The sequence below is a fragment of the Zonotrichia leucophrys genome, chromosome 3, assembly GCF_028769735.1.
Source record: "Zonotrichia leucophrys gambelii isolate GWCS_2022_RI chromosome 3, RI_Zleu_2.0, whole genome shotgun sequence".
In the NCBI taxonomy this organism is placed as follows: domain Eukaryota; kingdom Metazoa; phylum Chordata; class Aves; order Passeriformes; family Passerellidae; genus Zonotrichia; species Zonotrichia leucophrys.
This window is the reverse complement of record NC_088172.1, coordinates 103,911,845-103,926,596: the sequence shown is the minus strand read 5'-3', so window position 1 is coordinate 103,926,596 and position 14,752 is coordinate 103,911,845. Positions and strand designations below refer to the sequence as shown.

The window sequence follows — 14,752 nt, the reverse complement described above, 5'->3', positions numbered from 1 at the left end:
CAAACTGCAGCCGAACCTCTTGAAGCCATTCTCACTGATGACGAACCTGAACATGGCACATTGGGAGCTCCGGAAGGGGACCACGACCTCCTCACTTGTGGCCAGTGTCAGATGAACTTTCCGTTGGGGGACATTCTTATTTTTATTGAGCACAAACGGAAACAATGCAATGGCAGTCTCTGCCTAGAGAAGGCTGTGGATAAGCCACCTTCACCCTCACCAAGTGAGCTGAAAAAAGCATCCAATCCCGTGGAGGTTGGCATCCAGGTTACGCCAGAGGATGACGATTGTTTATCAACGTCATCTAGAGGAATTTGCCCTAAACAGGAACATATAGCAGGTAAATTAAAGCAAGGGGAAGTGTTTGCGAGTGTATTTCCGTGTCAGTCGCACCGTAGCGCGTTGGCAGTGTGTGCTGTGAGGGCCGGGTGCCCGTGCCCTCCCTGCTGGGTTAGTGGCGTGTCCCGGTGCCCGCGCGGTGGCGGGAGCAACAGGCACGTGCCGTGCCAGCCGGTGTTCCTGCCGCATTGTTCCAGCCACTCCGGTGATTTGCCTGCATTGTAGTCACCGTCTCCTGCTGTCTGCCCGCGGGAGGAGGGTTGCGAGGCTGCTTTTTGAGTCTTGGGCAAAGTCAGGGGTGAAAGAGTTAACCGAGCATCCGCCAGCCTTGGTTCCATATTGGCTGTCAGCGTATGGACTGTAATTAAACACAGCCCCATGGCAAAGTGACACCACCGACCTTGACTTTAAGATGCCATTTTCGACTGGCCAGGCCAGAGTAGAGAGGGCAGTTGCTGAAGCGCACAGACATGCTTATTCGAAAAGTTTAAGGGCATGTTGGAAATTTCAAAAGGTTGGTTTGACAGGAAAGGCTGCTCTCTGCAGCCTGCCTCCTCAGCCAAATGATAAATGCTTCACTGTGCTCTCCCTTGTCTCTGATGTGGTTTTGACAGATGTATCTTGATTTTGTTTGCGGTTTACACAACCACATGTCAGCCGTACAAATGTCCAAGGCAGAGTTCTGTTTTGTGCAACAAACAATATGAAATGTAATTTAAAAAAAGAAAAAAGGGTAAATAATTCTATTTCATAGCATAATTTTTTTTTCCTTTTTATAAAATCAGAAAGCCATTGGCCATGCAGATACTTTCATAAATGAGGTTAAAAAAATAAAAGTGTAGCATGTGAAAGAAAATCCCAGAGACCTGGGAGTGTAACAAGGCACGCTCTGCTTTTAAAACCCTACTAGTAAACAAAAGTACTGCCCATTTGCAGCGAGCATTTCAGATCCCTTCAAATCACGCCAATGCTGCCAGTCGAAAAGGGCAAGACCGCAGCCTATCAACCCCAAAGAGTGCCTGGACCAGCTGCAAACTCCCCCTCCAGTGATGTTGGGGATGTGGCACTGCCTGTGCCTCTCCTTGGGGAGCCCACAGGAGCGCTTGGGGTTGTCGGAGGCGCAGTACATCATCACATGATGTGCTGGAGCTTGTCTGGGGCTCGCTTTGGCCACAAAGTTAAACCATAATAGGGCAGTAGGCGCTGGGAGGTTCAGCAGGATCCTCCCGCAGCCTTCCCTGGCCTCCAAGACGGCCGCCAAACTGTGCTGGGGAGCTGCAGCTCTGGAGGTTTTGTGGTGGCAGCAGATCCTGCCGGTGCATGGATGTCTGTCTGCGCACGTGTCTGTGTGCAGAGACATGTGCGTGCACACGCAGACGTCATGTGAACAAGTGTGTGCTGTTTCTGCAGAGTAATCGGTCTTCCCCTGAAACGTGAATATCTCTACATGTAAGGGGAAAGAAACACAGCTACTGCTAAGCTGTATTTTGAGTGAGACTTGAAACCCCCTCCCAGTAATTCCCCATATTGCACTTCCCAGACACTTCCCAGATACTAAAGGTGAGGTTTCTTTCCCAGAGTGGTGGAGGGCAGTGCCCATTTCCATGTGCTGCCTGCCATCTGACGGAAGGCGAGCAGAAGTGTAGGGTGTGATTAATGAAGCAGGAGCCTGGCGGAAGGGATTTGTAGTCTTCCAAGCTCTGGAGCAATACTAAATCACCAAATATGGAGGAGCGGTGGTATGATGTAACGCTGTATTTACGTACGGCGCCGCTCCGCTCAAAAGACAAAACACAGTATCTGTCAAGCAAGAATTAAACATGCTGTCGTCCCCGTGGTCCCAGCTCGGTCCCTGGGCTGGAGGGATGGCCTTGCTGAGGAGTTGTGCAGAGGGGAACCTCCTGTGCTGAGGGTTTGCTCTGGCGCTCGCTGGGTGCGGGAGGCTCAGCGAGCCAAGCGTGGCTTTGGTGTGGCGCAGGTGACGCCAAGCGAGGAGGATTTGGGCCGGCGCGCCGTCACAGGGCTGTTCAGTCAGAAAGGGCTGTGGTTTCACCTGGCTGTAAACGCTACTCTGAGAACAGGCAGTGGCTGAGGAGGGGGCACAGTGGCAGGGCCTGATCCTGCTCGCTGTACACGTAGGTGGACTTGGCTGGGAGCAGGCTTGGTGCCGTGCGGGAGGGTCCACGGAGCGAGCCGTGAGTGTGTCCTGGGTAGGGATGGAGTTGTGGCTGTCAGGACTCTTCTGCCCCAAGGTTTCTGGCTCTGGTGCTCAGCCATAGCCATATGGATGGGAGGTCCAAGATTGCAGGTTCTCTGCGCCTCCCTGGCTGGGTTGGAACTGAGCAACGCTGAGGTTCCTTGGTTCTTCCTGTTGGTTGGAAATGCAGCCTGGCTTTGGGAAGGGGAAAAGGTGCACCAGGAGTTATGGGGTCTTGTGCTGTTCCTCCCCTTCTTGTTTTCATCTCCCTTTTCAGGTGGAGTTCAGCTCCCTTGTGTCACAAAGAAGTGTGGTGATAGCTGGAGTGACCCATTGCTCGTAGCCAATAGTTTGAGGACTGCAGCAGTACAATTTCCAGTGAAGGTCTTGGAGCCTGAACCATTAAGTTCAGGCTTCAGGAAGGCCCCTGCAAAGAACCTCAAACTCTTCCAATTCAGCTATTTATATCTGATTTCTGTGCAAGAATGCAAAATGCAAGATTTGAGTGTGTAATTAAGGGGAAAAAAAAAGATAGAGCCTGCCTTTGGAAAAATACACAGAAGTTGGGGAAGTGATTCTTTCTGCTAAGAGACCATAAAATACATATTTTGTAGCAATATAAAAATTCTCCCAATTAGTTTTGAGGATGGAAGAAGTGTTCCAGGTTAGGCCTGGATGCAGAGGTGCTGTGGGTGAGCTCTGGGTGCAGTTTTTTCCCTGCCTGCAGTTTTCTGGTCAGTAAGTTGGGGTGTTACAGTAAAAGAGAATCGTAAGTAACGGTTAAAGATCTACGGAGCGGCAAGGAGGCAGCAACTCATTCAGATGCAGGGAGAAATGTCTGTTTTAACTGTCCTTAAGCTGCTCTTTATCTTGCCATTTTCCAGCGACAGGGATGAGGACAGGAGCTTGTATGTGTGTGTGTGCAACCTGTGCAGCAGCTGTGGGATCCATTCAGGTGCAGGCATGTGTCCATACCTGGCTCCTCCATGTGGGTGTCTGCCTGTGCACGGCTCTGCCTTGCTATAAAAATTTGAGTGATGCTGATCCAGCGCCGGAGCTGAAATGCCATAAATTTAACTGAAAATTAATAGGATATGTTGTGTGGGTCCAACGAGGCAGCTTTCATCAATATGTATGTCAAAGCCTCACCACCAGATACCGGCAGCCCGTGATTTGCAGTGAGGGCGACGGCAGGGCTTTAGTTATCCGCTCTCGTATTTTACAATAGAGGGAAATATTAACTGAAGTATCTGGAGATCAGTGAATGTAAAATCGCTGCTCACTTATTGAAAAGGCTGAGGAAATATTTATCGCCCGCCCGTGTCAGGTTTTGGCGGTTTGTTTGTTGGATGTGTGAATCCGAGGGAATTAATGAAAGGTTGGGGCTGGGGTGAAGGAGGATCTCAAATGTTACTTGGATGCAGTTGGGGGAGCACTTTGGAGTCGGTATGATGCCGAGCGTGGATCCGTGGATGCTCTATTTACTGTACAAAGAAGGGGGGAGGAGGGGAGGTCATTTTTACCGCTCGAATCCGATATTCTCAAGCTGCTTGTGACATTCAAATTAAACACGTGGGAAAATAATGTAAGAAATCCCTCTGTCTGCTGCAGTTGGGGGAAGGTGAACGTCATTTGGTACTAAATTTGAGACTGAGTATTATTTGATTATTACAGTTCTTGGGAAGTAATGTCTTTAAGCAGAATTTTTTTGGGGCTGTTGTTAGTAGTTGCCATTGTAACTCTGTAGGTTGTGATTGTCGATTCCTTGTTTTGTTTTGTTCTGGAGACAAAAAAATACTGCTGTCTGCACGGAATAGTTGGCATTGTAACTGGACAATAAGATGAAAGCTTAAAAATAGAGAGGGGGGGAACAGGGAATATGGGAAGATTTTGAAGTCAAATTCTATCTGCTTTCCCCATACAAAGAAAGAGAGAGAGCAGGCTGGGTGAAATATTGCAGACAGGAAAAAATAGTGAGGGTGCTACCCAAAGGCTCCCGCTCCCGAGGTTTGGAGCGCTGCGTACAAGCTGTATTTGTAAATAAGGCAGAGAAAGGTTGTGAACCGGCAGCTTGGCTGTTTTGTCAAAGTACAATGTCAGAGAAACTCTTTCTAAGACAAATTGTAAATAGAAGTGTCACGATGATTGCATGATTGAGCTCTAGAAGTGTCTTGCAATTGTTGGCATTGTCAGAAGACTTTTGAAAGCTTAATTAAAGGCGGTGGCCTGTGCGGCTGTGAAATTTACTTCTCGGGGGGGGGAAAAAATGTAAAAAATGTAGGGGATCAAAAAGTTGCTGTAATGCTGCTCGAGCAGGGATAGAGAGAAGAGTCAATAGTTTCCCTGCTTTCCCCGTTGCCTTTTATAAATAACGTTTTTTGAAGAAGCAAGCACGTGACACCAGTATCATCCTTTGTACGAGGTAAAGATTGTGTTAGTTTTCCTATTCCCTGCTGTTCCAGACAGTTAATGTAAAAATGGCTCTTTATTGGAAACACAAATATGAGTTCACTCGAAGCACAGAAGCAGGGTAGAAAGTTTTCCTCTGCCTTCCAGGGGAGCATCACAGTGTTGTGGTGCCCTGAATATTTCTGCTGGGCTTTTTTGTTTCCTGCAAACCAGATCTTCTGAGGGGATGAGAAACATATTTTGTGATCATTCTCCTATTGCGTGAGACACTGAATTGTGGAGCTGTCCATGAGCAGAGGCATCACCGTATCCAAAATGCTGGTGGTTCAAGAGGCAGCCTGGCACATGTTAAGCTCCATATAGATCTTGAAAGGTGCACGTTGGCACCACGTGCTGAAAGCTTTGGAAATCATGCGCGTAATGAACACAAGGCTCTGCGCCGACAGTCCCGGCAACGAATGCTGGGCCATGGAAACTGAGGCAGGGAGTGAATTAAACAATTTCTAATTAGCCCAATGGGAGAAGGGAAGTCTTCCCTAAACATTCCCATAATTTGGTAATGCCTCTTTTAAAGAGGAGGAGGCCTATTAGCATCACCCCGTTTTGTATATGCAACCCTCAGCCCACGAGCTCGCTCCTGTTTCATTCAAATAATAAAAACAATTAAAGAGGCTTGTGAGGCACTGTCAGGCAACGGGATCCTCCAGTTGTTTGCCTGCGTGCATCCTCATTTGGACTAAATTTTTTTTGGACAAAATTCCCTTCAGGCTTCAGTCTGTTTTTATACCCACTAGTACCACCTTTGTGCAGTAAAAGGCATTTAGCATCAAGCTGGACATGGCCTGGCACAGTGCCACTTGTATTTTGTTGTGGTTTTTTTTTGGAGCTAATCGCTGCGGATCTCTCGTTACCTTTCTGCTTGTTGTGATTTTGTTCGGGTCACGGTGCTGCCAGGGTTGTTGTGAGTCCAAGGAAGTTGTCTTGTCCCAGTGGCAGGCATTTGAACGCAGCTTCCATCCGGGAGCGCTTGGTTTTTGTGTCAGCTACTGGGGTACTGCACCAGTCCATAAAACACATCAGGTCTGTGTATTTCAGTGTGTTAAGTCTTACATATTTGTGTGTTCATACTGGTAGCATGGCCCTAAAATAAACCATTGGGTGGATTTTTTCTTTGTTTTTCCCTTGGGCTAATGAACATAACTTTGTCTCTCTGTGTACATAGACAGCAGCTCCAGCCTGACGCCTGGTGACGTCGGGCATAGCAGGTTTGGGCCCATGTAGGTAGACACCAGTACATGGATTGCTGTGATTTATGGCATGCTTTTAAGAACAACAGGCACATTAATGGACCCACAAACCACCCAAGCGGTTGGGATGATCTGATAATGAAGTTCCATGAAACACAGTTGGCTCTGGAGGGGCCCCCATCTTGGGTGTGCTTTGCTCCGCCAGATGTGGCTCAAACTCTTGCAGGAGCTGGACTGGTGGCTGTGGACCCCTATGGATGAGCAGACCAAGTGCTCACATTATTCAAACCTTCCCGTGTTGGTGCCAAACGCATTTTAAAGCCCATAAACATCCTTCCCGTCTCTCTAATCGGGTTTAGTATGCAACGCATCCCACACGGGGTTCAGCCAGTTTGTTTTCCAACCTTTATTGGCCAGCTGCACTCGCTGTGCATCTTTAAAATATTTCAGCGAGGCTTTTTTTTCTGCTCTTCCATCGCCGAGGCTGGTAACTTGGTGTCTCATTCTTCATTCGGAGGTGGCATTGCCTGGGGTTGGCGAGGGAAAGGTTTGCGGTGTGGGGTGTGGCGAGGTCAGCCCCGATCCCAGCAGGGAATTTGTGTTCTTCATTTGCCTTTACAATCGGAGCACAGCTACTGTACCTTGGAGCAGCTCTCAGGTGTGAGCTCAGATGGGCGCATGTAAATGTCCTGTCAGATGCAACACAGGAATATTAATGTTTCCTCAGCACCACGCTATAATAAAGCTGTACACAGCCAGCTTAATATGCAGCCGGGCTGGGGAATTGTATAAAACTTCGATAGCCCAGTGTGAATGACAGCGGTGGAAAAAAAAATTCAATATGCCACAGTTTGCATTCTTGTTTGCCTTTGATCTAAAGCAAAATGAAAACATCCTCTCCTCTCCCTCCTCGTTCTGAATAGGTGTCCTTCCTCTGCAAAATTGGATAGTAAGTAAGAAAAGAAGACAAAGTCCGGGGCACGGTGCTGAATTATTTGAAGCACATTAACTTCAGCCTGCTGGGGGATGTAATTTTTTCAAGTATTAGCAAACATTTATTTTTTATACTTGGGATTGTTGGCATTGCTTTTCATGCTTTTTTTAGCATCTGGGTCTAGTTGAAACAAAGAAAACAGAGCCACCACAAACAGGGGCTGGAGCCCCTTTTGCCCTCTGGCTTGGGCACGGCTCAGGCTGTGCACCCTCCTTGCAGAGGTTTCATTTGCATCTTTTTGTGTGTTTGAATCTTCAGCTCCATCCGAAGGTGTCTGCTTTTCAGTGCGGTTGTGTTCGAGAATTTTTAATAATGTGCTCATTTAACTGAATCAACAGCTGTCAGGAGCGGTTGTAGTAAATCCACAAAATGCACAAAGAAAAATACATACGTTCCCTGAAACAAAACACTTGAAACAAATTGGCTGCCAAAAAAAGCTGCTGAATTCTGGGTTTGCAGACAGTGCACCAAAGTGTTTCTTCTCTCTGCTTTCCCCGGAGACCTCTCCCCGCTTGTCTGCTGCAATTCTACTGGAACTTTTTACCTGAACAGGTTGCTTTTAAAGAAAAAATCCTATCACTTCCCCATCTGGCGGGTACAGAACTCAGCTACAGCTCGGATTTTTTGTTTTTTCACACAAAATAGCTGAGACACCAAGAGTGGGGCAAGAGCAAAAGCCAAATAACTGCATTGCCGGCAAGGCAGGAGTATCCCTGGGAAATAGCTGCCAGGAGAAGCTGTTCCTCCCTCCCTGCCCTTCCAGGTAGGCGTTGTCAGGGTGCTGCAGAGGGTGCAGGGTTCCCCCTGGCGTGGGTGTGCTGCTGGAGGGAAACGTGGGGAGCTTTGGTCAGTCAGAACCAAGGGCTTTCTGCTACCACCCTCCCCTGCTTTGCCTAAATGCTGCACAATTACACCTACAATTTGATCTTAGCTGCAGATAGAGAAACCTCTGCCTAAATAAACAATGGAATTACTGCTGAGCAACAAAGGCTCAAAGAACAGCCCTGCCTTTAGTGGTGTTATTATTGTTGTTGTGGATAATAATATTATTATTACTATTGTTATTATTACTGCTATTACTACAGCTATTACCTCTTTAAAATTATGCATCACAGTTCCTTGTTCCTTTAGGAAGTGAGGAGTTTAATTTTGCATTAATTGCTTGCTTAATTGATTTATCAGGTAGGGAAATAGAAAACGCAAAAATACAAATGTGTTGTGTTGTTCTGTACACCCCCCCCCAATATTCGCAACAATTAATTTGTCACCCAGCATTACTTTGCTTCAGCGTCACAGCTGGGGATTTTTTTCAGATATTGAATGAATCATCTGGGTTTTGTTGCATTTTAGCTACTGAGTTTGTTCTTTGTGGAGTAAGAGAATAGATGAGCAGAACTGTGGTTCTTCGGGCAGGGCATGGCGGGCGCACGGGGCATTTACTGAGTGAGGGTGGCCGGGGGCTTCTCCCCGTGTTTCTCTGTTACTGGTGCTGATTTTCATGTTTAGGGAAGAGTTGTTGTGCACTGAGAAACAGCAGTCCAGAAGCCTTGTTCTCTTTGAGGAGCTGGAACACAGTGGGATGTATTTGGAAAAAGAGATAGAGGCTGTATTATTTTGTAATAAACTATAAACTGTCCTATGTTAAATTTGTGTTACGTTAGAAAAAATCAATAAGGAAAAATTAAATTCTGATAAAGATACTCTTGGATCTTAGAAAATAACTGCTGTCCTTTTAACTAAAACATTTGAGGAGCTTCAAAGAGTATGTATTTCTTCTGATCTTAGAGCTGTGTGACTGGTAGCAGGGAAAAAAAAATCTTATTCTACATACAAGTGGATTGCTTAACAAGTCAGCACAGACACATACTTGTTTGTACCATAGAGATAAAAATTCCTGTATAAAAATAATTCAGTTGCTGACAGCAGGCATTGTGCTGGGGCTGCCTCTTTTGTGTTGGCCGGGGGTCAGGGACCACGGCTCCCACTTTCTGCCGGGGGGGAGGCTGTCACCATCGCTTGCTGGAGCCTGGAAATAAGTTAATTGCTTTATTTTAGGGAATGCTCAGAGCCCAGCAGTGTGGTTTTTATGTCTCTGGAAATACAGAAAAAAGTGAGGGGGAAAAAATCTCCTAATGGGGGGACATGGCTTGAAGGCAGTTTGGGAGACCGTGGCCTTCAACAGCTCAGCGGCCCGGCAGTAGTTTCTAAACTTTTGTTTTGAATCTAATTCTGATTTATGCTGTCACATCCCATACTGGCCTTCCCTGGACTCTTTTTGTGTGAAGTAATGTTGGTGTTGGGGGGGAATTGCTGAAAACTGGGGACTCGTGGCCCATCCAGATGTTTGCTGTTGCACGGCGCCGGGTCCTGTTGTGCCCAATAAATGTAAAAAAAGCGGGGCATTATTAGCACAGCTCCGGGCATCATCTGGTTTGCTCTGCAGGGCTGCAGGTAGCGAGGTCGGGGAAGGCTGGTGAGGTGGGAATAGGAATTATTTGACCATTCACCCACCCTTCCAATGGGAATTGTTTGACCATTCACCCGCCCTTCCAAGCCGGGGTGCCGGGGAGGCAGCCAGCGCTTCCCCCCCTGCCCAGCTGCTGGCGGGCTGGCTGGCAGCGGTGCGTGCCCTGCTCTGTGCCCTGCTGTGTGCCCTGTGGCACGGCTGGATCAGGCTGCAAGCGGAGCCAGGCTGGGAGCGGCGAGCGCTGCCCCCGCAGGCTCCGCGGGCTCGGCGGCCGCAGCCCCGCTCCGGAGCTCCGCGACTTCGCTGTGCCACGCTCCGGTGCGAGCTCTCTGCAGCCCTCCCTGTAAACGCAGCCCGTCCCTAAAATTAATGCTGCTGCACTTTGATGAAAATAACGTTTTTATAATACGTTTGCTGTTTACATGGAAGATGTGACTTGAGGGGAAAAAGGCTTTTTTGGAGGGTGGTGGAAATCTTGTTAATCTGCTCTCGGAGAGCGGCACACAATACTGCCTATGAGCAAGTCTGTGCTGCTTTTGATAAATTACCATGTTTAGAGATAGGTTTGGCTCTTAAGGGCTTAGTTTTCTGAACAAAGTCCATAACAATGTTTTCTGCCTCTGTTTGTCTCCAGCCCCTTTGGCTTGACTCGGAGCCCTGTGTTTAGCTGAAGCTCCGTCTGGAAGATATAACAATTTTGCATTAAAAAAATAAGGAAATCACAGGAAGAAAAACCCTTTTGCTTTTTGGATGAATCTTACTGATAATTTGCTAAAGCTCATTTGAATTTTAAGCACTTCTTTAATCTTCAAAGGCTAAATTGCTTTATGAATATGCATGGTGTGGGCAGACTTTAGTTCATTACCTAGTTGTAAATTCTAATGACCATTAGGTCCTTGCAGTAATTGCGAATTGTTTTGCATTTTTGATTGGCCTATTAACATGTGCATTCGGCACACATCAGGCCAGCCTGTCAGGCTGCTGAAGGAGAAAAAAAAAAGGTGAAAATTGTTTTATAGCACCAAGATTCTTAGATTTTCAATCTTGGAAAATTGATGATGTAAAAAAATTAAAGCGGTGTTTTTTCTTCTCAAGATTGAAAGTTCACCAAGAGATTTGACATATTTAATTTACATGATGACTTTGCACTCCTTCATTAATGCAATTTGCATATGAAGCTGTTGTTAATCACTTTTGATCATGTTTTGTGTATTAGCTGCCTCAGTGGCTCTTCTCCCTCAGATGCTCCAGTAGAAAGCAGCAAAATGATGCATCTTCTTGCCAAGTTTCCTTTAGTGAATTGAGGAATTAGGAGTCTAACCTTGAGTAATTAAATATGTTCTATCAGTTCTCTTTTAATGTTAAGTACACTTGGTTGGAAGTGTAGAAGGAAATTGTTCCCATTTGGGGGAGACATTCCTTTAAAAAATAATCCTACATGTGTAGATAGAAAAGAATTATTTTCTGTGCACTGGAGATGCCAGGGCCGGAGGCAGAGGTGACAGCAGGGCAGGATGTGGTGGTGCCTGGTCCCCTCTCTGCTGTGACCAGTGGTGGAAGCAGGGCCCCAGGGCCCATCCTGGGGCTGCAGAGCTGCTGCTGGCACTGGGGTGGTGGCCCTGCCTTTGGGGACACGGGGCTGCAGAGCTGCTGCCATTGGGGTGGTGGCCCTGCCTTTGGGGACACGGGGCTGCAGAGCTGCTGCTGGCACCGGGGTGGTGGCCCTGCCTTTGGGGACGCTGCACAAAGGGCAGGGAGCGCCCTGTTTGTGGCACAAGTTGTGCTGCTGGCGCTGCTCCTCTGCCACTGCAGCCTCCCAGTTGCCTCATCACAAGGAAGGGTCTTTTTCTGCTGCCTGTCCGGGCAAGGTGTTAATCATGCAGCCCTGGCAGGGGAAACTGGGAGCAGCCTGGCTGGGAGCCTGCTCAGCTCTCATAACCTGCCCGGGCATCCGTGCCCAGGCAGTGCCAGAGGCCGTCTGCCATCCCTCCTGCCTGGCTGGGGCTTGGCCTGGCCCCTGTCCCGGTCCCTGTCCCTGTCCCTGTCCCTGTCCCTCACGCAGGCAGCCCCTCAATTCCTGGCTGTGGGATCGGGCCCTTGCCGGTGCTTCATCCCTTTTGCTGTCCAGCCTTGGTAATTGATGCTCAGCTTTGGTTGGAGAGTTTATCACTGGTAAGGAGATGAATCAGAGGGGTGAAACAGATACCCTGATTAAAGGAACTGCCTAATGAAAGAAAATAAACGGAGAGGGAAAAGGACCATTCTGGAAGGAACAGAAGTATAATTTTAACCTCAGAGGAGACCTGCTGCTGCCCTCCATGACTTCCACCCATACCACGCTAAAAGCGTGGTGCAGTTCAAAGTTGTTAATATTCAGCTGGGAAACAGTATCCAGAACACAAATAAATTATTAAGTGCATGAACTTTTTCGGCAGTAAGATGAACTGATGGGGTCCATCTGCGAGATCCAGGGGCTTTTTATTTGTGTGTGTTGAACGATTCTGCCCTCTCCGACTTCATAGCCTTTGGTCCCTGGCCAAGTGCATGCATAATTGATTCCACACGCGCTATCATTTTCTGGATGTAATTGCTTTAGTAAGATATGTTGAAATCTAATGGATAATTTACTATATGAAAATGACAAAAAAGTAAACGTTCGTGTTTTGCGCGGAGAGGAGAGCGCCCAGGTGACCTGCGTGGTCACCCACATGAAACCCACGTGGACCATCTGCCACGGGCAAAGATGGAGGTAAATTGCTGCAGGAGTTCAGAGCAAACTCTGGAATTAATTGGAGTTTTACAACACAGGTGAAAGCAAAACAGTGGCGTTGTTTGGAAACTTTTATTTTTTCTGGAGCGATGACTTATTTGTTTTTCTGATTGCCAGAATGAGAACTCAGGAAAAAGTTCTCTGCAGAAGGTAAGGGGGTAGTATTTTAAAAATCAGTGTGTCCTGAACTTGCGGTCCAGTGCTGCAGAAGGTCCTGGCGCTGGTGTCTTGCCTGGCAAAAAGATCTACTCTTCTGGCTGCTTAAATAGTACACCAAATTAAAATCAATGTATCAGTTGGGCTGGGTTTAATTTTAGAGATTTCGGAAGTGTAAAAATATCAAACCCACCAATAATTCCATCCCCATCCAAAGGAAAATATTCCACTTGAAAATCTGACATCACATTGGTCTTTAAGAAATTATTTGTTAATCTTACTTCCTTTCCCCCTTGCTTCCCAGTCCTGAAATACTTTGTATTCCTTTCCACAGTTTTTTAAAATACACTTTTGAGGTGGTGTAGACACAAAAACATTTTCTCATTTGCTTTTCCCCCCCTGCCATGATGTTTTCAATGTACTGAAAGAGGAAAAAAATATCCAAGGCAAACCCACATAACTGTAGCAAAACTGTTTCTGAGCAAGTCATAATAATGAACAACACATGATCTGAAATGTGATCAGCAAACATATACTTATGCCAAGGAATTTTTGCCATTCACATAGCAAGGTTCTGTAAATCAGTAAACCGCGGCAGAGGAGCCCCCTGCGCGGCGAGGGGAGGAGCAGGAACAGGAGCAGGAGCAGGAGCAGGAGCAGGAGCAGGATGGGCTGCCCTGCAGAGCTGTCTTGGTGCAGAGCAGGGAATGGGAACAAGTTTTCTCTCTTCCACCTCGTCTCCCTCTCAATCCACGCACCAGTTTAAAGAGGGAAAGTGCAGTCTGAGCTGTCCTCAAAAGCAAAAGCAGACAAATAAGTAGCAGAGGAATGAAATTTCATCACAACGTGTTTTATGGGATTTTTTTTTTCCTTCCCCCACCTCCCCATCTTACACAGAACCAAAATGTAAATTACTTTCTGGTCCTAATTGGATTTAATTATTTCTTTAGGAGAGGATGGGTGGGAGGGGGTGGGAATGGCACACAGCTGTCCTACCAAAACAAAGGAGGCAGAAAGCCCTCACTTTCCCCCATGTTGGCTAATGAGCGGTGCCGAGGATCCTAGTGCTGGCGAGCAAATGGAGCGCTCTGTAACCTGGGCAAGGAAGGGGTAAGCGCTGTTGGAGCCGGGAGCATTCGGAGCAGGCCAGCCTAGCTGTTGGGAAGTGCACTTCAGTGGTGATTTGTGGTTTCCTATTAATTTCTGTAAGTGCCCTGTGTTTTAGAGCACCCAGCCCGGGTGCTCCCGGCCCTTCCCTTCACGCAGGCCTCAGCCCTGTGGTGAGAGCCGCCCTCAGTGTTGGGCTGTGAATCCCTCGGGCCCGCTCACCTGGGAAGCTGCAGCTCCCTGTGGCACTGCAGGCAGGGACTGGGAGGGATTTGGGTGCCCTGCACTTGGTGGGGTGCTCTCTGTGCCCCCCAGCTGGGCTCTGGGCGAGCCCATGCTGCCACACTGCGCCCGTGGATCTCCAAGAGCTTTGCAAGCTTTAATGAATGTGACCACTAACGTGATTTATAGTGCGATTCATTATTGGTATTGGAGGGACTGTATTCTTATTTTGTCATTTGCTGTTAAAATTAATACACTCCATGCTGGCTATAAAAGTGTATTTGCATTTAATTGCAAGTCAGAATGAATTAGTGGATATGATTTAAACCTGAACTCACTCCCTAAAAAGAAGTCTTTGGTGAGGAAGGAAAAATCAAGCTCTGTGCTGGATTTCTTTGGTGGACACAGGGATGGAGACAGGAGTCGGGGAGAGGAGGGGGCAGGCGGGGGCTTGCTTCTTTTTTGTTTTTTAATTCTTGAGGTTGCTTTCAGCAAAAAATGCCTTTGCCAGGAGGGGCTTAGGCAAAGTGGTCAAGCACATCTGCTCCTGGGAAGGTAGGGAAGAAAAGAGGTTACTAGTAATAGGGCAGCAGCACAAAGGGAAAATTGTACACTGGAAGCATTAGTCTCCTCGGCGGTGGTGTGGCCAGACTGGTTTAGCAGACAGGATGATAGATTGCTTTGTCAAGGGTCCCAGGGTGTGCCCTGAACTTGAAGCACTTTGTTTATCTTGAATAGAAAGGGAAAAGCACAGACATAATCGATGTCTAGTTTTTTAGGAGGGAGGAAGAGGTAGAGGAGGGAGCGAGGGGGTGGTGGCGGGGGGAGGCCCTGGCTGTGGCTC

At 47.5% G+C, this 14,752-nt stretch overlaps 1 protein-coding gene across 4 annotated transcripts in view; it reads left to right on the top strand.

Annotated features, from left to right (window-relative positions):
* Positions 1-14,752, top strand: part of BCL11A (BCL11 transcription factor A) — a 74,253-nt gene that overhangs the window by 6,567 nt on the left and 52,934 nt on the right. For all 4 annotated transcript variants that reach the window (XM_064709754.1, XM_064709755.1, XM_064709758.1 and 1 more), the window contains exon 2: positions 11-340. In XM_064709754.1, coding sequence (XP_064565824.1) covers positions 11-340 — 330 coding nt within the window. The remainder of the gene's footprint in view (positions 1-10; positions 341-14,752) is intronic.